The 21,085-nt window shown below is 39.7% G+C and overlaps 1 protein-coding gene across 4 annotated transcripts in view; it reads left to right on the plus strand.

The window, feature by feature from the left end:
• The window catches only part of slc8a1b (solute carrier family 8 member 1b), a 194,156-nt gene that overhangs the window by 156,809 nt on the left and 16,262 nt on the right, over positions 1-21,085 (plus strand). For all 4 annotated transcript variants that reach the window (XM_051959842.1, XM_051959840.1, XM_051959843.1 and 1 more), the window contains exons 8-9: positions 18,649-18,834; positions 20,028-20,117. In XM_051959842.1, coding sequence (XP_051815802.1) covers positions 18,649-18,834; positions 20,028-20,117 — 276 coding nt within the window. The remainder of the gene's footprint in view (positions 1-18,648; positions 18,835-20,027; positions 20,118-21,085) is intronic.

Consider the following 21,085-nt stretch of genomic DNA (forward strand, 5'->3'; position numbering starts at 1 on the left):
CTTCCCCACCCTGTATCTCTCTTTAATTGGAGTAGTTTTACTTTGTTTGATCATTTTTACTCCTGTAGTTGAGCTGTTTAGATGAATTTGAACACAGATATTTCCTGTTTGCCTGTTTTAGCTCTGTTTCTGTAAGTCTAGTGTGACTCTGCATTTTTACAGGATATAGCAGCTACAGATTTGGCTGTAGCAGCATGTCAGTGATTTTTCCCAAGGTGTGCCAAGAGCGACGGACCAGCCTGCTGCCAGAGTTTGTTGCCTTCGCATCCCAAGCACAGTGGGTGGACGTAGCACAAGTTTACAGGAGAATTTGGATCTTGGCGCCGTGTGTGGACTCTGTTGATGGAAAACATGCATAAATCAAACCACCTCCAAAGTCCGCAGTGACTACTCCAACTGCTGCTCTCAACTATAAATGTATGGAACGGTAGATTTCTTTGCACAGCCTCATCTTAAAGCAAACATTTGTTTTTAGCACCATTTGATTGTTTGGCACATGTGCAGTCAGTGCAGGAAATCTGGGATGCATGGACCCTTGCAGACTTAAGCAGTTGGTGAAATTTGCATTACAGTAACCCTTTGCAGAAAATTGCCTTTATTCAGTATGTTTAGCTGACTAATTTCAGCTCCTATTTGCTGTTCTTGCACATGCTACAGTTTTATGGATTACTTGGAGTCCATTTTGAACCCAACAAGAGCAAAGCTGGGTGTATTTTGCTGCAGTTTTGTGATAATTTCAAGAAAAACTGTACTTCCCTCATTTCCTACGGCTTAGATTGTCTCAGCACATCAACAATTCAAGCTTATGCTTTCATGAGCTGCACATACAAGTAGAATTACGAAGCTAATGTACTGTATGCGTGGTTAAACTGGAGCAAAACAATTACTTGTTTGGTGCTTGTTTATATGAAATGTCGCAGGCAATCACATCAAAATGCAAAGTTGGGTAGAAAAAACAATCCATCCAATTTGCTGCTGTGTTCAAAACTAGGTTTCCATTAGGCATTGTTTGTCAGTATCCTGCTCAATCACTCCAGTGTCTTCAAATAACTTTATCCTCAGTGTGTGTGTTTGTTTGTGCTTTAGTTAGCCAGCCTGTCAGCCAGCCTTTGTTGGCGAGCTGATGCCGTTAATGAAAAGGCCTGTCTTTGCTCTCTTATCTGGGATTAGCTTGTCGAGGCTGACAGAGTGCTGTGTGAGTCTGTTTGTGTGTGCTAAAGAGAGAGCTGTATAAAGGTAGCGAGTGCAGTTTCCTCCAGATATCAAGCTTTTGTTGTGAGACACACTCCTGCTTCCTCCTGCACACACACAACACACACACAGCACAGCTTTATTATCCGACTGACAAGGCCATGATTCAGTCATTTATACGCCTGCAGACTGCTAAAGGGTCAGCTGTAACGCACATACATAGGGCTGAGTACCGAACTTCGGTTCTTTAATGGCACCGACCGAAATGTTTCGGTACTAATGAGTCTCAAAATAAGCCTCGTCTTTCGATTCCATGTTCTGGTACTTATCATGTGATTATGAAAAAGCAAACCTGTGATTGGCTGTAACATTACACGTAATTGCGAAAAAAACATGCTGTGCCGCCGCCGCAACCCCCCCCCCCCCCCCCCCCCCATTCACAGACAGGTTTCACGTTAGGTACATTGACTTTACTGCAGTTGTGTAGCGTGTTGTCAAAGTGGGAAAAGATGCCTCTGAGGTCTAAAACGTGGCTCCACTTTTGTAAAATGGACGCCAATGGTGCGCGGTGCAGTATATGCCAAAGCGGGTGGTAAACTCCATCTAAGGCTAAATACCGGCACGAGACCGATAGTCGAAAAGTACGTTAAGGGAAAGTTGAAAAGAACTTTGAAGAGAGAGTTCAAGAGGGTGTGAAACCGTTAAGAGGTAAACGGGTGGGGTCCGTCCGCCCGGGGGATTCAACTCGGCGGTCCAGGGGCAGCCGCTCGGTGCGGGAGGATCGTCTCGCGGGACCTCTCCCCGGGTGCGGGCCGTCCCCCGCCGGGCGCATTTCCTCCACGGCGGTGCGCCGCGACCGGCTCCGGGTCGGCCAGGAAGGGTCCGGGGTGAAGGTGGCTCAGTATGTACTGAACTGTACATTGCTTGCAAAAGTTCTTTTGCACCGGAAATCATTGGAAAATTAAACTCAACATGTGAAAAGTAATGTGTAATGCAATTTTCATTCTGTTAGAGTATATATTGTAAAACTGGTATCGAAAAAAGTATCGTTTAGGAACCGGTATCGAAGTGAAGGTATCGGTATTGGTACTGGTATTGAAACTTTTAGATTGATACCCAGCCCTACACATACGTGCAGCTGACAAGCAAAACCAGATTCTAAACGGTGTCGATTGTTTTCTCAAGGCCTTTAAACCTGAAGCTGATTGGACTGTGGGAGTTGAAAGTGTTTGATATTAAGACCTGATTGGATGCTTGCAGATGAAGCTGGCAGTTTACTTTCGGCTGTAAAACAGTTGAGAATGGCAGCAAGGAAGGAGGAGAGGAAGGTAGCAATAAAAGAAGTGATGACACAAATGCTTAGAGAGTTAAAAATGAAGGTGGCGAAAAATGTTGATGCATTACGTTTAGTGTAGTCTGTGAAAATGAGAATATAAAATACAGTGTGGAGTATTTATATGCAGTATAAATATTCGGTTCGCGGATCAATTGGAAATCAATTACATCTGCAGTCATTACCAGCAGCTCCCATTGAATGGCTTTTACTACTTTGCACCAAGACTCATTCACACCCAGCGTGTTTATGACCGTTTGAACTGCAGTGTTTCCTCTTTGGGCTTCGTTAATGTGGTCGTTAGGAAGATGCCAACTTGTGTGGCTCCTGAAAGCACAAGACTCATCGTTATTCTAACACTTAGTGCTAGTGTTTGATCCAAATGGCCACACTGATGTGTTTGTTTGTGTCTTTTACTGGTAGGTTTACCAAAGAGGAAGCAGGATGACACTGCAGTTGTCTTGTGTAATATCTGAGATCAGCTAAGCTTTTCTCAGTGTGCAGTACAGCCATGATAGAGATGCATTAGATGAGGTTATTTGGGTTTATTTTTCTCCAAACAATATTGCATTTCTGTTAACTTTGACAACTATTTGCTGCATCACCTCACTTTGCATTTCCTCCATTTTCTCCCTTAAATCAAGTTTTTTACCTCTGTAATATGATCACATGGTGCTTTTTATATGCTAGAAGACTCATCGTGAGTGAAATAAACACCCGAACGTTAAAGCTGCTGTCCGGAGTTTGAATCGCAGCATCTCCCAAAACACTGTTGGTCCCTCCCTCTGATTTCGCCCCTTTATTTGTGCACGCGCGCAGTACATGAGAGAAGTGCCCGGAGTGCTGCAGCATCTCGCCTGTTTTGCTGTTTTCCCCTCTTCTACATTTAGTACATTTAGTAAATAATAAAGGAATTACGTTAGAATGCTGTATTGAGTCTAACTTGTCCTAATACCAAAATAACATGAATCTGCTAGGACGAACGAGTAAAGTTTCAATATGTGATTACACTCGTGTATCCCTCTGGATGACGTTGTTTATCAAACTTAGTGCATTTACGCGTGTATATGTGTTACATTTATTTATTTCTATCTAGAGTTCAGAATTGCATGACTCCTCTGACGACGAGTATGTCCCAGACGCCCCAACATCTTCCTCCAGAGGTCGGGCATGTAAACGAAGCCGTCAGGCGGGCTATGGAGGCCGTGGTCGGGGAGCGACGCGAGCACCCCGAGCCAAAAAACGTCCTGCAGTCTCTTGGCCTGACAAGCCGTGGGATTGGTAACTTTTCTGGAAGTTGCTGAGCCCTGATGCTCTCTCCTCCACAAGCAAAACAAATGTGCGCGCGGTTGCGTAGTGCGTAGCTCGCCCACCTCTGCATGGGCTTGCTTGCTGTGCGCGTAACCGTTGATTGACAGCATGACAAAGCTGAAGCTCGAACTTGATTGGTCGGCAGCGACCGGCGCTTTTTGGAATAACATGGGGGTCTATGAGAGGAAGGCGGAGCTCAGGAATAAATTTTCATATCGCGTTATACTAACTTTATGTTATAGTATCAAACTAGACTAACACATTTAAGCTTTGTTAAAAAATGATACATAAATTGAAAACAAACGGAAACTCCGGACAGCAGCTTTAAGCTTTACCACCTTGAATCTGCAGCTTGCTGATTCGGACCTCCAGAGTTTTAAACGCAACATACTTGAGGAACCAATTCTGCAAACTTTCAGGGTGTAACTTTGCGAATCTTGAAGTAAGTATTCTGATTGTGATCAGAATACAGACTAAGCTTTATTCAGTGTACAGTATAGCAAGGATAGACATGCAGTAAATGACATAGTTTGGGTTTTTCTTTCCCTAAACTTTGTCACGTTCCTTCTCTTACTGGATTGTCTTTTGATCACATTTACTTCTTTACCCCTCTTTCCATTTCTTCCATAATTAATAATTAATAACCACACATGGGAGAAAGGTCACAGATCAGTTATTTCTTCTGTAGAGGCATGAGGAGGAAATGAGGGGACCTGGTTGAGACTGTATGTAAAAGATGGACGTAGACTCTTTGACATCACCCACTGGTTTGTGGATTATTGTTATAAGGCCTTGAGTTTGGGGTTTGGCCATCCCCATTTTGGTCTTTTGAAACTGGATGTAATGAGCTTGGGGTGAATCTAACTGAGCACCGGGGGGCGCTGTGTACGGTTTTATCGCCTGCTTTAATCTAAGTCTGATCATAATGTACAAAATAAACATGCTGTACTGTACGAAACTTGAAACTAGCGGTTGAAACAATAAACTCGTGAGGAAAATGTTTACTGAGGTAACAAATCAAATGAGAAGAAGAGTCAGTTCTCACTGATTTCTAATACAAATGGACAACCAGAAGGGTTGCCATCCTCTGGCTATTTGAGCAAATGCAGATTTAAGGCCGTGTGAGACTTTTACATTCAGTCAATGTTGTGATGTAGGGTGAGAGTAACCTCAACGGATGGATGGATGGATGGACGGATGGACGGATGAATGGATGGATGGACGGATGGATGGACGGATGGATGAATGGATGGACAGATGGATGGACGAATGGACGGATGAATGGACGGATGAATGGATGGATGGACGGATGGATGGACGAATGGATGGACGAATGGATGGATGGATGGATGAATGGATGGATGGATGGATGGACGAATGGACGGACGGATGGATGGACAGATGGATGGTAGACACAAGAGGAAGACAATAGATGGTAGAGAAGAAAAGACAAAGATTCGAAACAAAAGAATCCTAAGATTTGACTTTATTTTCTGAACTACTACTACAAACACCAACTAAACTTTCTGAAAGGCAGAGACAGACAGGAAAAAGCATGAAGAAGGACAACAACAGAGAATAAAATGAACTAAAATGGCTTCAACTGCTCTCATTCAGACCTGGAAGGTGACAAGATGGAAGATGAAGTAATCTCTCAGCAAAATGAGATAAAAGCCCATTTCTAATCTCCGACTTCTGATCTTTTAGTTCTTGTGTTGTGGACGACCTCTGTGGACTTGACACACACTATTTTTTTACAAACTGAGAACACATGCAACCACACACACTCTCTTACACAATAAGTCCAAATGGAGACACACTGTAACTCGGCAGCTCATCCCTGCAGACTCACTCTGCTCGTTCAAAGGCTTGAACAAGTCCAGAGTGGCTGTCACTGATACTGTGGCGGATTTAATACACAGCCTGATAAGCTAGCTTCGTCTAATCTCATCTCCCCCTCCCGCCTGTTCTGCCTCTTATTCTCTCGCTGTCCCTCCCTCTATTATCCTGCCTCTCTTTCCCTTATCTCCTCTCAAACGTATTAGATTGAAACCGAGATTAGAGTCACTTTAAACCAGCCAGAAATATTCCTTCGTCTTGACCAAAGACATCAAGACAACTTCTGACTGTCAGGATCTCGTGCTTCGAAGCCCTCCGGTTATTACTTTGGCAAAATAAATGGAGGAGAGATTGCAGATTTGGAACAGCTTTTCTGCTAAGATGGCAGCCAAGAAAAGAAATTTAAAACCTGCCAGCAGCTGGCCTTCAGGTCACCACATCATAACACCAGTTTGGCTTGTACGCTGACATGCACACACGTACAGAAACGCATGCCAGACCATGACATTCATCTCAAAGCAAGAAACCTGCATTTAGCCGGGCTTGAAAGCCTCTCCAAATGTCAGTGTGCTGATGGGGTGTGTGTCTACGCTGACCTGTTTTCCCTTGTGCGTGTCTTTTTGTGTGTGTTTGTGGCTAATGGAGAATATTCCCCAGATAAGCTCACACAGAGACACAGGAGGAGATCATGTGTGGATTCATCACTGTGAGCATGCAGTATGTGACAGCAGCTCCATCCTGTTGAGTCCTGGATGCTTTTGTTGCTGCTATAGACTGTATATAAAGATGGACGTAGCATCTGGCTCCAAAAATGAAGCCCACCCGGAAGTGTCAAAAACTTGCAATATCACGCCGTCTGCTAAGGTTGGCTCCAAGAAGCTTTTACTCCATAGACCCCAATTCATCACCGGAAAAAATAAAATTTGATAGACTGATGTTCTACAGCTCAGGATTTTTTTCCCGTTAGTTTTCATGGTCAAAATGAGAGATCAGGTGGCCGATCTTAAAATAAATCAATACTGAATTTTAAATAAATCGTTAAAGTTGGCGGAGCCAGGGGGCGTGGCTATACTTGATTGACAGTCCCATTGACTGGTCCTGCCCCTAGTTGCTCTCCGGTCCAGTCTGTTTGATGACACTTTTTACGTCACTGGCTCCAAAAAATCCAAAATGGCGACCAGGAAGTAGCAAAATCCGGGCTTCATTTTCTCGGCGTTGAAACCAACGGGTGAAGTCACGGTTAGTTCACGCCTGGTTGCTGCATATATGAGATTTCAAATGCAGTGTTTTCCTTTATCTGAGGAATGTGCAATGGAAAAGGCATTTCTTACTTGTACCTGAACAGATGAGGCTGTATGCTGAACGAGTTATTGGTTGCTGCACTTTTAGCTCTGATCCTGCACATACTGCACACAAAGCAACAAGGTCAATATATGACCCTGTTGGAATATGGAATTTGCAAAGACATGATCATAATGAACATGAAAACATTTTTTTTTTACTTTTAACAAAAATATATGAAAGATATATCCCATGGACTTCAAAAATCCCTCTATTATATATTGGCCCAGACAATTTTTGAGTCATTTTGGACAATTTTCTTGTCATTTTCAACAAGTTTTATGTCAGCTTGGATCCTTTCTCATCATTTTGGATCATTTTTGTGTCTTTGGGATAATTTTAGAGTCATTTAGGACAAATTTCATGTCATTCTGCACTAATTTTCCATAATTATGGATCATTTTCAAGTCATTCTGGACGGCTCAATATATAATTGCAGGACTTTTTTTTTATCATAATTGGCATTTTAGTGATATCCAGTCATTTTGTATTAATAAGTGATTGTTTCCATAATAAATAATTATGGAATTTGTAAAGACATGATCATAATGAACATAAAAACATTAGTTTTTTGTATTTTTAATCAAAATGTATGCAGATATATCCCATGGACTTCAGAAGTCCTTCAAATGTGGACTGACCCAACTACAGGAAACGCAGGAGAAAATAATCATTCTGCTCCAAAAATAGGGGTGCAAATTTTGAACACCTTTAAACTGCAGACTTACCAATCAACAACTGATAAATTAAAGAAGGAAAAAGAGAAAAAAAATCCAAGGAAACTGATTTCTTTTTATAGGAACTGTACATAAGTGGTCTGGATGGACGTCTTCACTGTTTAACTTGACAAAACCAAAACTTAAATGTTCACATATGAATAAAATGTGATCAGTGCAGCTTCATGCTAAAATGTGTCTAGAAAGTAGATTGTTCCCAAACTCACTGCATGCCAATATTCTTTTCTGTTGACCTGCATCCACATCATGTCGTGTCTTACACTGAAAAAGAGCAACAAAATTCACAATCTACAAGATTTTGATGCAGAAAACTGAAGTTTGAGTCCCACGTGGGACCATTTTTTGTTACTTTTGTTTTATATTGTTGTTATTAGTAATTTTTCAGCGCATTTTGTTTTTTTTACTAAGTGGAAATGTTCTGACTAGGTCTAGGAAAAGATTGTGGTCTGGGATAAAATAGTAAACAGTGCAAACACTGTTTAGTCGATGTTTACGATACAAAAATATCTAATATTGTGAAAAATACTGTAATACACCCATGCAAATGCTCTCATTGTTTTCTATGTTGCTCTGGTGATGAGTTCCAGCCCAGATTTAATTCCTAAAACATGAAAACTCCCAATTTTGCAGCCTCTTATGTGGAAATAAGTTTTGCACAGTGATTACTTATTTTCTGTGAGACTGGGTAGTTGTTGCTGGATGATTTATAGGTGTACAGAACACATAAATAGTCCTGAGGGTGAAGCTGGACCTGCCGGTGTGATTAATTTAGCATAATGCTTCTGGTCCACAGGTGACTGTGGAACTGCTGAAAACATCATTACTCTTCTGTTGCGGTTGTGTGCAGAGGGAAGGGACATGATGGAGAAGTTAACTAAATGATGGAAGGAAACAAAAGATTCCTGACGTGCTTTTTCAGGGCACATCTCCTGTATCAGTTGCTCTCCACCAAGATTAATCAAGTTGGCCCGTTAAGCAGCTGATAGAGTGCGGTGTGAGTGAACAAAGCGTGGAGCTTCAACACAGGAGACAAGTGCTCACACACGGTCCAGTCAGTTTTCATTTCTTTAAACTGTAACCCCCGTTCTTCCTTAATTCTGTCCCTGGTAAGAATTCTCTCCCTGCTGATAACCAAATCATGAAACATTCACTGCTCCATTTGAATGAAAAATAATAGCGAGCCTTGGTTTGGTGTTTCCTATCATCCTAACAAGACTGACTGAAAAGCACGACAACATGGAGAAAAAATCAATGGGAAGGAAATCTAGGGGGAGAGAGGGTTTGTTAGGACAGAAAATGAGGGGGAAAGTGAAAGAAAGTGAAAGAGATTTATGTGCAAAGACTCCATACTCCACTGCTCTCTAATTACTACGTCCACATCATGTTGTTCATCACACACTCCTCTGTGTGGGTGTGTTATGTGTGGTTCTGTGTCCACGCCTGAGGGAAATGTAGGTGATGTTAGGTATTCAGGAAAGAACAGTGAAGGAAGAAAGAGCCTCATAGTCATGTTCACTAAAGGATTTCATACCGGTGGATATTATCTGAGCATAAAGACGAGATGAAGAGAACAAATACTTAAAACCTTTAAAGTAGGCATCGATATTTTTTTCTTCCAGGCCAATGCCAAGGCATGTTGAGTCATTCTTAATTTCTTTCTTAATTTCTTAATATCTTGTTTATTTTTGTGCTACTTTTTCAAAATGTTGGCACTATCTTTGCTGGAGGTCCCCCCTGCTGGATTAATAAAAGCTTATTTTGTCTAATCTCATCTTCTGAGACATTTATTCCAAATATTTCCACTGAGTCTTGAGAGTCTAAGTGAGTCGGCAAGCATTTACAAAAATATGACTCTTTCGTGTCAAAGTGAAGACAGATTTTAACAAAATAATGTCAACAGATGTACAATCTAAAAAGGTCAAATCAGCGTTTACCTCATTACAAACCAGGGTTTAGTAGATGCGTCATTTTCTTTATATTCTTGTCAAAAAAACCAAATCAAGTTGTTCCACATTAAAATAGAGAAATAAAATTGACACTGTACTCCCTCAAAGTCCCAGAGACGCACACACATCCAGTCTGAAACGAATCGGATCAACAGATGATTGAAAAATACGAGAAAGATTCTGGAACTCTGCTGCAGAATTCACAACAAAAAGTGTGTGAGCTGAATTTGAATTATTTTCAGGTTATGCAGCTTCCAGATATTACAAGGACTATCATCAGAGGAGACCATCTTAAATAATCAAGTTTTAAAGGTTTTTAGGAGGAATTTTTGACAATTTGTTGCTTTGATGAGTCTTCACAGAAAATCAGACTTTTTACTTTTCATAATGTCGGATTTAATTTGGAGTGTTTTATGCTGTGATTAGTCCTGCTGTTTTATTCTGTACAGTATGATGACTATTCTTTTTTCTATTTTATAATATCCTGTGCAGTATTATTTTGTATATAATGTACTAGGACGTAGGGCTGGACCCGAATATCCCGAATATTCAAATCTTCGTTCGCTACTGCGGTATCCGGATATTAATTTTGGTATCCGAATATTCGCCCCACACCCCCTACCCCCCGTCGGATGTTACCGGGCGGAAAGAATATGCGGCGTTACTGTCTTCCCTCCGCCTTCGGCCCATATCGGCTCATCCCGTCCTGTGATCGCATAAACATACACACATAAGTCTATGTGATCACCCCCTCCTCCCCCCAGACGAAAATTTTTAGAGCTCGTCTCTTCCCTTCGCCTTCGTCCCATTTCGGCTCATCCAGTCGTGTTCGGCTCATCTCGGCTCCTCCATTCCTGTTTCTTACCACCACCCGAATGTCCGGGTTGCTGCCGACTCTGACGTCACGCTTCACTTCGTTGCGTAAACACAAGACAAGATGCTGAAGACGTCCGCTGTTTGGGAATTCTTCAGTTTAGCTGAAGACAAAACGAAGGCAAAATTTGGACCCAGGAACCAGACGAACGGATCCGAATATTCGGGCTGTCTCCACAACCCCCACCCCACCGTCGGACGTTATGGGGTGGAACGAATATTCGGATATTCATCTTTAATAGGGCCCGAATATTCAGAGACCAGAAACCACTATTTGGGCCAGCCCTACTAGGAGGATGTATGCTACATAGGTATTTTTCTGCTTCAATTCTCAAACTCAAAATAAAAAAAAGTGTGTGTGTATTAGATTATATCTGAAGACTTCATGTCTCATTTAAGAGGTCGGGTCCGAATGATTTGTGTTTGTCGCTCAGTTTTTCGCGAGATTGATGAGTCTGACAGAACAGGCTTTTGAAGTTAGTCTTGGTTTAAAAAGATTTTATGGCGCAAAATAAGTACTAGTTCCAAAGCAAAGTTGGAACTAGTTAGTCTGTCACCTTCACTGTCGAAAGCAGTAGTAGTTGTTGATGTTATATTGGCAATCAGTTCATTAAAGATAATATCAGCTCTGATAATTGGCTGTCTCAATAAATCCCTAATATAGAGATTAATTCATTCTGTGTTCATGCATCACATTATTATCCCCGCCTCCACGAAGTGGAAAAGGGGGATATAGGTTTGGCCTCCGTGCGTCCGTGCGTCCGTCCGAGATGAAGGGGACAGCTTTTCTCGGAAACTATTACAGCTAGGATTACAAAATTTAGTGTGTAGCTTCACACCATGGACACCTTGATCAAGTTCGAAAATGAGACCTGTGCAATAATATTTCACAGAGTTATGGCCCTTTATCACTATTTTGGACTCATAGACATCACATGTGGCGGGGGATATTGATGACCATGTCGTCTTGTTTTTTCTTATTTTCTAAACACTAACTTTAACTTCAGTAATGGAGTTTGTGCTTTTAGTGAATCAAAATAACAATAATAGTAAATAATAGTCAGAAATGTCTCGTCTTCGTCAGCCTCATTCACTGATGGACGTTTGACTGAGCGCAAAGAAAACACACTCAGATGCTCCTTCTGTGGACTAAATGATGAATTTTTCCAGACCGACTCGTCATGTATTTCTTAGCTTTTGAACTATAAAGTTAATTGCTAATGACTTTTCTTTCGCGCCGCGGCCTGTTGAGGAAAGATTGAGGCTGGTTTTGCAGTCAGCTGTCTGTTTGAAGGCCTCCAGCGACTCTGGCGTCTGACAGGCCGACTCAGGATGACAGCAGCAGATAAAACATGAATATAAACATGAGCACGTCAGCATGAATCCTGACAGACACACAGTCACACGGCCGTCATCGTACAGTAGCAGCGCTGGTTTAGAGGACACCGGACCGAGAGCATAGATGAGAAGGTGGTTAGAATTCAGATTCACTTCCGTAGAATCCTTTTTTTTTATCTACAGTAAAGATGAGGCTTTGAATGTTGTGGACACGTCTTCAGGAGTGCAGGGAGGTTTGTTAAAGGCTCTCAAAACTTCACTTTTGACAGCGACTTGGTTCTGTGACTCGACTCGAATCATCAGTGTCAAAGAATCGCTAACGAGAGGCACAAATTGGGGGCTTCGTTTGAATATTCACCAGTGAATGACGGGCCGTCTCTCTCTGCTGGGCGTGATATTAGGATTTATATCGTATATGTGCGACCAGTTTTCCTCTGTGCCTTCAGTGCGTTTGTGACCTGGTGTGTGTGACCTGGTGTGTGTGTTTGTCTAGAAATGTGTGAATAACACTCACAAGTCCCACATGAGCTCAGGGGGACACACACCTCGCTTTGGCAGCAGGATGTAAAGAGGAGCTGTAATCCATCATCTTCCACCTGGACCTGTAAGAACGGAGCTTCTAGGCAGCGAGAAAATAAAAGCATCTACTGACTCTGTAGGCCATGAAAGTATTGATGTGTGTCGAATGTGATTAGAGCTGCAACTCACATTGATTTTCATTGTTAACTAATTAGTTATTTTCTCCATTAATTGATTAGTTGTTTGGTTAAGAAAATGTCTTAAAAAATGGTGAAAATGTCAATCAGTGTCATCTGTTCAGTTTCCTGTCATAAGGGAGGAAATTAATCAGAAAATGCTCACATGTATGGTTGATGATTAACTGAATATTTGGCAAATAATCGATTAATCGGCTCATCAATGCGGCTCTGTTACATATGGGTGAAGAAACAGAGAAATATTGAGATTTCAGAAACTGGAATCTGAGAATTTTTGCTCTTTTTTTCTTGAACTGATCAATTAATTAGCGAATAGTTGATATGTAACTTATTAGTTGAATCGACTTAATTAATTAATCGACTTATAGTTGCAGATATGTCACAAAAAGAAATAAGAAAACAGTCAGCTTCAAGACGCTGGAATCAAAAGGTTTCTGCTTTTTTTACTTGAGTTTAGTTGATTATTGAAATAATTAATGATTAATCTAATAGTTGACAACTAATCAATTAATCAACTAATTGTTGCAGCTCGATTACCAATATGTGTTAAAAATAAGAAAATATTCAATGTGAAGCCAGAATCAGAGGTTTTCCACTTAGTTTTACTCAAACTTACTCAACGAGCCATTGAAATAGTTGATAATTAATCTAATAATTGATCGATTAATTGACTTATTGACATGTCAATGTGTTGTTGCAGTACTATTACCAGAAAGTGTAATGAAATAATATAAATAATCTGATTTCGGAAGCTGGAATCAGAGGATTTCTGCTTTTTCATTTGCTTGAACGTACATAATTGATAATCTAAATAGTTAATGATTCATTTATTAGCTGACAACTGATTGATTAATCAACTTATCATTTCAGCTTTATGACAAATATGCATATAAATAAGAAAATATTCAAACTGAAGAAACTAGAAAAACAAAGAATTTCTACTTTTCTTGTTAAACTTCAAGAAATGATTGGATGATCAGGAAAGTTTTTAATTAATTTACAATAGCTGATCAATTGTTGCAGCTCTGCATGTGATTTTTCTTCATGTTAAGTAAATTAAATAAATAGAGCTGCTGCCAGATTAGCACGAGATGCTAATCGTTTAGCATCTCACATAATCGTAATTTTGTTTTGTTTATTCTTGCTCAAAACATTATTTCTTCTTTTTTTTGTCTGTCTTTTAGTGTTAGTCTTTTTTCAGCTCTGTGTGACTTTAAATTGCTATTCCGGCTTAATTTTTTCATGATTTCATGCAAACACTTTGTGGGAGCAAACGAATAGAAAGCAAAGAATGTGACTGGAATCCCTCACATCGAATGCAGAGCGGTGTGAAGAGACTGACAACGACATCTGGAGAGTGACGGAAGGTTGTGGAGGGATGAGGGAGAGATTCAGACGGATGACGCCAGAAAGTGACAGAGAATATTCAATCATATAAAGGCCATATCAGCAAAATGTGAGCATGAATGAAAAGCGCGAGGAAGACGGGGAAGGAGAGAAAAGCAGAGAATTACTTTGAGATAGCCGCTTTATCAGTCTAACGCCTAACTGAGCATGGACAAGGAGAGGACATGGAGTAGAAGCCACAGGAGAGGAGAAAAAAGATGAAAAAAATACATCTTCATACAGAATTAAGTTGAACTGTAGAGCATTTGAAGCAACCATGTTACCAAAAAAAGAAAGATCAAACTGCTAAATAAATTCAGTGCAGAAATCAGCCACGCTTACAGCCAGGCTTTCTTACACAGGCATTCTTACTACATAAAAACATACTTTAATGGGGAGTCTGAACCCTTAACCAAGATTTGAAAGATGGAAAAAAAAATAGCAAGTCAGGGAAATTTAAAGTTTAATTTGTTTTGTGCAGCTTCAAACAGGATTCATTTGCTGCTTCTGTCACATTTTTACTCACTGTAAGCTCATTTTTTCATGACTAGAAGTAGCGAAAACTCAAAAACGTGCATGATAACAACATTGTAATGGCACGAATCATTAAAACTTAATTGCCTTTATTCTTAATTCTACAAACATGAAGAAATATATAAAAAATGTAACACTTTCCAAATGCCAGCAAGTGCAGAAAACACCATGGCTGTATATACTGCAGATATTTTACTACTTACGTTTTTTTTATTTCTTTGCAGCTGCTTTTTTTGTGTACACTGCCTGCAGTTCAGCCGAATAGCCTTTGTATTTTTGTAACATGACTGTTCCTCATCAGAGTCACTGATTCCTTCTCGGTTGTGTCAAGTAATGCAGAATTAATGGTTTTTTTTTACAGACCTTTTTGCTGCAATTTTTTTTATTTTAGAGGAGCTTTTAATGAGGCATTTAGAAAAAATATGGTAAAACATCACCAGATTAGTTTAAGGACCATTTAGAAGTTGAAAAACTGACAGTTTCTTCTGTTTTTGGTAATTTTTAAAAATAAATAAGATGTGCTTTTCAAACCCTGCAGTGAGTTTTGAGGCTCAGAAGGTTCAAATTTCACACTAATTTGTGGATTAGACCATCTGCACACTCACTCTCATTAGCTGGCTGTTCTAGAAAGCTATGAGGACATTAAATAAATGCCCGTTAACGATTCTAATGCGCCAATAAATGATAGAAAAAATTCACCAGGTGTCGTTAAATTCTAACATCGTGCTATTGATCATTTTAAAAGTTTGTGCAACGCTCCACTGTGCTCCAGATCTGATCTGCTGTCATTAATAACGCCTTTAACGTGATTTATCAGGACGTGTTTGAATTCATCTCGTGTTATTACTGAGCATGGATTTGGTGTCAGATTAGCTGCTGACTGAAGCAGATTTTCAGCAGAGTGAGGAATAGATTGTGAAGCAAAGCAGATATGAGGAACATGAAGAATTGTGAGAATATCTTAACACTAAATCCTTCAAAGGGCCATTACAGTGGACACAGGTCCAGCTTGCGTTTTAAATTACTCCTACTGCACGGATACTGTACCTCCACTGATTTCTCCGTTGGTGATTGCAGCGTTTTTTTGCCTTCACATCCGGAAAATAGAAATAAAGAGACCAACGCTGTGGTAAAAGGGCCCATACAGTGCAAACATTAACAAAAATGTCTCCATCCAGCTGTAACAGACTGAGTGGGAGGCGAGGAGGCTGTAAAAAGTGACGTAAGTCAGATGGAGAGTTTCGTTTTCTAATTCATTACTGTGTCTGCGCTTGTGGAGGAGGATCTTCCCCTGTTCATTTCTAGTTTATGGTTTGAAACATTCATTTTTAATTACTTTAACTAAGGTCCGTGACCCCTGAGTAAACCCTCGACCCGGTTACAGAACGTTAATCTTTGTGCTAATGTATAGTTATTGCAGAACATGCAGCCTGGATGTGGTTCATGACTCATGTTTAATGAGTTAAATATCAGCCTTGTAGCTTCATCCTGACAACAGCAGGTCAGTCTGTAGGGTTAGAATCCAGCAGCGATGTCTGGAATGATTGGATCCAGATGTTTCTTTGAAAATCAGTGGTCTTTTTTCTGTGTATGCCAAAGCCTCAAAGCTTCTCCAGTGGATAAAATAAAACGATCTAACTATAAAAACAAGAACAAAATCAAGTCAGGATTATTCTGCATTCTAGAACAGAATGGAATTAGACTTTTGTCATTTCCACATCTGGATTAGCATAGAAAAAAGAAAGTTTGGGAAAATCCTTCTCAAATTATTACTGATGCCATGAAATTCATAATTTCTAAATATAAATTGATCATGAAGTGTTTTAATTGCTTTTGGAGCAGGCAGATAAGATATGGAGTGATGAAGTTTTTAGAAAAGTGCTTTCATTGCACAGAGTGTCTCTGAAGTCTGGGCAAAATACATATTTTCTAGAAATTACATTTTTAACATATAATTGTTTTAACCATCGTGTCGTCCTCTGGGTCAAATTTAAATTTTTGAAAATGTGGGGAAAAAGTCTATTTTTACAGTGAAACTTCTGATGTCCACATTTTCAACATTTGTGGGAAATTTTTCAACATTTTTTGATGGAAAAAAGAAATGTTAAAAATGTTTCTCAAGAACATTCACAATAAATGAATGTTCTTAAAGAAAATATTAGAAGTTTTACTGATATGTATGTAATAAGTGTAGATATTTGGGGGGGAAGATTTTTACTCAATTTTTGAAAATATTTACAACAATTTTCTTGCCAAATTTGGGGGATTTTTTTTAAGGGAAACTTAAGAAATTATTGGAATTTTATTCCTGAAGATTTTGCAAATTTTCAGAAACTTAGGGATTTTTTTTGCTGAATTTTTGGATTTTTTGTCAGACAAGGAAACAATTTTTTGGTGCCCGCAAATGAGGACAACAGGAGGGTTAATATATTCAAGTTAAGATATATTTGATAATTAATCTGATCTATATTTAATATATTAGCCATATCTAATCTGTGAAAGCAAAACGATTATAGTGAGATATCATGTGTCCTGACGGATAGAGAAGAAACAAGTCTGTTTATGTGTGTTTAGAAATCACCAGTGTCACTATTTATCACAGCCAGAAACTGTAAAAACAGATTAATTCTGCAGATTGTCAACTGTCTGTCGGTCCCTGAAGTACTCATCAGTAATGTGCAGCTGTCTCCCTAAAAATCCCCAAAATCAAGCATTAAATTCTGCCCTCCTCCGCACAACTGTGAAGCCACCGATGACTTCAATACGATCGACTGAACTGCAGGCAGTGTATGCATGCAGTAGAGAAGAGACAAGTAGAGCGGAAAGAAATAAAAAATGTCAGTTGTAAAGTAATGTAAAATAAACTGTGGCTCCTCTTTGTTACTATATGATTATAGTACCTGAAGCTACAGTCTTCTGGCAAATGTAATAGTATAAAATATGGAGAATATTACATTTTTTTTTACTGAGATGTTAAATGCCATCCAGAAAGCCAACTATTAAGTCAGGAAATTTAAAATGAAACGAATGAAATGAAGTTTTCCAAGTGTTTTTTTTTCAAGAAATTGATGTCAAATTATTTAAAGTTTGTGCTCCCTGACTCTTTAGTATGACGTCCAGCTGCTGCTAAGCTAAACTGGTGATGGTTTTGTTTGCTTGTTTGGAGTTTTTCGATGCCCCACCAGCTCTCTGGATGTTAGCGGTGTGCAATGAGTGAATGACACGAGTGAAATCGATGAGAAATCGCAGCGTTCTCTGGCATTCACCCCATCAGCGTGTTTCACAGAAGCAGCAGGTCGTCTCGTTTATTCATTAGTCCTTTAGAAATGGAGCAGAACAACAGAGAGCGAATCGACTGCTAATAGAGCGTGAGCGTGTTTCGGCTTTTCCCTCATTCTTAAAGAAACACACACGTGCAGATAAAAGGACAGCAGCAGCACACGGTTTTCTGTAGTCCACGTGCTGAGGTATGATTAGACTCTGATACTGATGACAAACCAACACACACAGAATTTATATGTCAAGTTGAGTATTTTTTGATAATGTTCTGTTGCGTTTCTGTCACTATAGACTCAAATTTCCAACCCCTTCTTTCTGTGCAGTGAGGAAGTCCGTTAATTATTTCAGTCATTTGTGCTTAGTCATTGTTTTTGCTAACGCAGCGATCCCCAAAAAGAATAAAAACGCTTTGTTTTCATTTTGTTTCCTCAGGAGTCTGAAGGGTGTTTTATTTTGAAAAATGACTAGATCATCTTCCTGTCTCTTCTGTCTGCTTGTTTCCCACACTTGTCAGTTTTCCTTTACCTGTCAAAATTAATAAAGAACAAATGTCTCCAGAGAGCTTTTTTGAAAAGAGGGAAAGACTTGTTTCTAAAACAGAAGCAAAAAAACAAATTTTATTCTTTTATGACACATGTTTTGACCAAAAAAGTCCCAATTATTTGTTATGTGCGTGATGACCGGTGCATAGAATATTGTCTTGCTGGAAGCCGGTCCGTGATGCACAGAACCTTAGCCACCGCTGGTCTAAAGAACTGGATGAGCTTTTTTCATGCTCTTCTCACCTTACTTCAACTCTTTCTCTGTCGTTCATTTTCTTCCAGGCGAAGACGACGACGACGAGGAGTGCGGCGAGGAGAAGCTGCCGTCGTGTTTCGACTACGTCATGCACTTCCTCACCGTCTTCTGGAAGGTTCTGTTCGCCTTCGTCCCGCCCACAGAGTACTGGAACGGCTGGGCCTGCTTCGTCGTCTCCATCTGCATGATTGGACTGCTGACCGCCATCATCGGTGAGACTTTTGCTTCGACAGTAGACTCTAACGATTAGATTCTTTTTTTAACCCGCTCAACCCCATACGGTTTCTGCACCTCTTTTGATTTCACTCACTGTGGGTTCATTTGTCTCGGCAATATAAAGTCCTGAACCTGTCTAGAAACAGCACAACCACGGATGGAAGCAACGAAAACTGATCAGAATCAGCTTTGAGGAATTTGCTTTCGGCTGTTGGTGTCACTCTAGGAACAAGGAAAAGAGAATAATAAAATAACTACAGAAAAATAAAGACTATATATAGATATCTGGACATTTAGAAAGACAGACATATATATATATATATATATATATATATATATATATATATATATATATATATATATATATACACCCCGTTTCAGTTATAATGCTATAAATCAGGAAAAGGATAAAAAGACAGAGCTCTTTTCTTAGTATGGTGTCATGGTTGTTTTCACGTTTCTTTTGTTTTCACGGAATTTCTTTACGGCAAATGATGTATTTTGATGGACCTTTTAAATAAGACATGTAAATCATAGGGATTTTGATAAAAAGTCGTGATTTTAAGCTTACATTTGGTTAGATTTTCAGACCCAAAGGGCACATCAGAACGGAGTAGTTTGAGGTTCAAGGGAAATTTGAAACAGTTCTTGAGATAAGATGAGATTAGATAAGATAAGCCTTCAGTAATCTTGCAGAAGGGAAATTTGCAGGGTTACATCAGCAGAGGTGAGAGTTCAAACAAGTAGACGACATCAGTAGAAAAATACAACTAAAGAAGAAATAAACGGAAGTATTGTACTGATACTGAGCCGATGCATACAGATGTGGAAAATATTGAACATATTAAATGGTGAAAAACAATCATATTGCATAAATTCTTCCAACAATAGACAGTACTGACCGAAGACACATTACACAGATTTCTTCGTTGGTACAAAATACTGATATTGCACAGATTCCTCTGCAGTTTCTGGCTGAGATAAACGGTCTACAAAGTGATACAGAAGGTAAACCTAGCATAACTTTCCAACCCACTGGTGAGTTTTGGGCTTCAGAGGGTTGAACTTCATCAGACACATCTGCTAATAAAAAGATTTAGTGTTTTAGAAAGTTTCTTCATAACATCTGATTTAGTAGACGGTGTTGGTAAGCACAGTGAAGGTAATGATTCCTATTCTGTTATTACAGGGGACCTGGCTTCTCACTTCGGCTGCACTGTGGGCCTGAAAGACTCCGTCACAGCGGTCGTATTTGTCGCGTTGGGAACTTCTGTACCAGGTGTGTATGCTCAGAGACTAATCTACCTCTGAAGTTGTGTAAATTATTGTAGATGTCACCACAATTCAACTTCCCACCATCTTTAATCCAAACTTTCTCTTTCTCTGCTTTTGGCATTTACACACGTGGACAAAATTGTTGGTACCCCTCAGTTAAAGAAAGAAAAACCCACAATTCTCACTGAAATCACTTGAAACTCACAAAAGTAACAATAAATAAAAATTTATTGAAAATTAAATAATCAAAAACAGCCATTACTTTTGAATTGTTGATTAACATAATTATTTAAAAAAACAAACTAATGAAACAGGCCTGGACAAAAATGATGGTACCTCTATAAAAGATTGAAAACTATTTGACCAGAGTGACATGATTAACTCAGGTGTGTCATTTAATTGACATCACAGGTGTTTCCAAACTCATAATCAGTCAGTCTGCCTATTTAAAGGGAGACAAGTAGTCACCCTGCTGTTTGGTGAAAAGGTGTGTACCACACTGAACATGGACAACAGAAAGCGAAGGAGAGAATTGTCCCAGGACATCCGAAAAAAAATGATAGACAAACATCTTAAAGGTAAAGGCTATAAGACCATCTCTAAACAGCTTGAAGTTCCTGTGACAACAGTGGCTCATATTATTCAGAAGTTCAAGACCCACGGGACAGTAGCCAACCTCCCTGGACGTGGCCGCAAGAGGAAAATTGATGACAAATTGAAGAGACGGATCGTTGGAATTGTATCCAAAGAGCCCAGAGCAACCTCCAAAGAAATTAAAGGTGAACTCCAAGGCCAAGGTACATCAGTGTCAGATCGCACCATTCGTCGTTGTTTGAGCCAAAGTGGACTTCATGGGAGACGACCAAGGAGGACACCACTGCTGAAAAAAACTCATAAAAAAGCCAGACTGGAATTTGCAAAAATGCATGTTGACAAGCCACAAAGCTTCTGGGAGAATGTCCTTTGGACAGA

The sequence above is a fragment of the Acanthochromis polyacanthus genome, chromosome 15 (genome assembly GCF_021347895.1).
Source record: "Acanthochromis polyacanthus isolate Apoly-LR-REF ecotype Palm Island chromosome 15, KAUST_Apoly_ChrSc, whole genome shotgun sequence".
NCBI classification, from domain to species: domain Eukaryota; kingdom Metazoa; phylum Chordata; class Actinopteri; family Pomacentridae; genus Acanthochromis; species Acanthochromis polyacanthus.